General features: G+C 51.1%; 1 protein-coding gene across 1 annotated transcript; it reads right to left on the bottom strand.

Moving 5' to 3' along the window:
* Positions 1–1,121: 1,121 nt before the first annotated feature.
* On the bottom strand, positions 1,122–2,411 carry MAA_10557 (protein-arginine deiminase type-4; the record flags this gene model as incomplete). The annotated part of the gene is made up of 1 exon (XM_007828555.2): positions 1,122–2,411. The coding sequence occupies one exon, from the start codon at positions 2,409–2,411 to the stop codon at positions 1,122–1,124; it is 1,290 nt and encodes a 429-aa protein (XP_007826746.2).
* Positions 2,412–2,640: the final 229 nt, after the last annotated feature.

Below are 2,640 nucleotides of genomic sequence, written 5' to 3'. Positions count from 1 at the left end.
TCACAAGAATGCTCAAGCATGAGTCCAGGCTTCGCGCATGCGGTTAATTTGAGGGTCGCTGGTGAACGCAACGAAGCTTTTCCAGACCGATGGAGAGTTTAGAGGGACTCAGTATAGTCGGCATTCCAAACAGCGATGCTGGGCTATGAACAACTCGTTGTGGTGATTCTGTCCGTCTTGGTGGTGGGCATCATCTTTATTAGATGTTGTGCGCCTTGCGAGTACCAGCAAAGTGAAGGAGTGGCACGAGTCGAAGCCGGAATTCAGCGGGCAGTCATTTTGCGGCCCCTAAGGGCTACGGTCGGCGTTATCTAGCTCCCTGGCTGCTCTCAGGTTCTCCTCCTGGTAGGGCCTATCTCGTTCCTTGCTGTCATGGGCCGCCAGATTGATGTTTTGTCAAATGGAAGGCACGGGTAGCCTGGACCTACTGACGAGCAGTGTGGCTAACAGACAGACCGTCTGACAGACTGTCACACACACGATTGTATGGGACAGCTTGGACAAAACGAGCGACTCTTGATTTTCTATCTAAAGGAGCGAAATCATACGAAATTAAATACTTCTGGAATACTGCTGCTTAGGCAGCAGTATTACGACTTCCTATTGCCACGTGCCAGCAGATTGATGTTTTGTCAAATGGAAGGCACGGGTAGCCTGGACCTACTGACGAGCAGTGTGGCTAACAGACAGACCGTCTGACAGACCGTCTGAGGGTGGTCTGCCAGACCGCAGTCCGACAGACCAGCGATTTTCATCAGACCGACAGACCGGAGCAGGCCGTCTGTCTGGGTTGGTCTGGGTGGTCTGGTAACCCATCCATAAGCGAGATTAACCACGTGTCGAGCCCAGGAGCTCAGAGCTCCTCGAGCTCTCCTTTTCTTGTTCTCTTTTCCTTTCTTCTTTAGCGTTTAGATACTCGTAGTAGTCGCCTAGCTAGTTGTCAATATACTCAGCTTGGACCGTTACAGTCTGAGCGATCCTTGCCTTGGCTTGCTACCTTACCATACGCTATCTTAACAGGCAAACCATTCATAAAGACAATCAAAGCTCAGTCAGAAAGCCGTCAACAGCAGTTCCACGTTATCGTCATGAATGGACGATTCATTCCGCCCGCTGCACGTCTACCACCACTTGACAGCCGGAAGTTCACGAATGGCATTCGAGCCGCAGTGAACTTCGCCAACCTTTTCGTGATGCGTGAACCAGTCATCCATATAAAGAACCGTATAGTTGGCCTTCTGGTAGGCCGCATTCACTGCGGCGGCTAACACATCCTGGCCCTCAATCACCGGTCCCCATGGGTTTGGGGCGAGAATCTGCTTATTGTTCAGAACAACGCTATTGATAGTGCCGGGATAGAGGGCGACGGCAGGCCCATTGCCCTGTTCTTGACGGCCCTCTAAGCTCCTCGCTGTCGCGGTTTCTGGCTGGTAATTCTTCAACTCTTGGGGTGGTGTGCCGGCTTCGAGAGCATCATGCCATCCGACGCTACCATCCTTCTCGGAATCCTTCGCTAGCTGTTGTCCCTGTTGCTCCCCGAGCCTCCTAGTTGTCTGGGCATGGACCAGATCATGGACCTGGCGGCGTTGTTTGCCGTTACCCGATTGCCAAATATCGCTGAAAATGGTTTGGATTTCCTCATCGGTGCGAGGCTTATTCCCCGCATACTGCCAAACCTTGCTCTTGTAAACCTGATAGAGCGAAGGAATGCGAATGATTTCCGCATCGGTAATACCTGTTTCTCGCTTGATTATATTGATATTTTCTTCAATATGGCCCGCGCAGGATTCCTGGAAACCAGCAAAGTTGGTGACATTTAACAGTTCGTCTATGGTATTAGTAACACGCCATTTGGCCCGATCAGTCGGCGACTTGGAACGGGAAACGGCCATTTCCTTGCCATGGCCGTCCTGCTGAGCCTTTTGGAGTATCTCGAGGCCCGCACGAGGATCATCGACCATCATGACCCAGCCGCGCTCACTTTCAACGGGAAGAAACTGCATGAATTCATCCGTATGCTGGACCGCAAGCCACGAGGTGTCGAGTTCGATCGGGGCTTGCGTCTCCTGAGCGTCAAGGAAGTCCATCATGAACGGCCTCTTCCCCGCCGAGCCCATCACAGCTCGTCCGGCAGGATACGACTTCTTGTTGTGTTTGTAAGGAGGTACAGTCTCCAGATTGCCTGTCGAGTCAGTGGTAACACCTCCCGCTAGGTGCTGGACAGCCCCTACTGTATTGGACCTCAGGTCTTGGAAGACCTTGCGTCCGGCGCTGCGGTAGTCTTGAGCAGATCTTATCATGATATGTATGCTAACGGGGCCGTTGGATCCCGGTATGCTCATGTAGCCGGGCTCAAAAAAGTCTTGAGCCCAAATCTCATCTTGCTTATTGCATCCAGAGGTCTCGATCATATGGAAAGGAGTCTTTAATCCCGCTTTGCTAGAAATTTCTCCGAGTTCCTTGATAAAGCGCTGCTGGTCATCGCCCCCATCACCTGTCACGTTATGAGACTCATTGTTAACTAAGCTTATTTCTTGAATATAAAAATTACTGTTGTTTTTTCTATCCTTCAGAAGGGTTCATGTCTTTTATCTTTAGTTTAGAAGACTTCCCAGCCACCTGATGAAATCAGGGTGGCTG

This window comes from Metarhizium robertsii (genome assembly GCF_000187425.2).
Source record: "Metarhizium robertsii ARSEF 23 chromosome Unknown MAA_Scf_71, whole genome shotgun sequence".
Taxonomy (NCBI): Eukaryota; Fungi; Ascomycota; class Sordariomycetes; order Hypocreales; family Clavicipitaceae; genus Metarhizium; species Metarhizium robertsii.
Note: the sequence above shows the minus strand (reverse complement) of the source record. Positions and strands in the feature narration are given on the sequence as shown.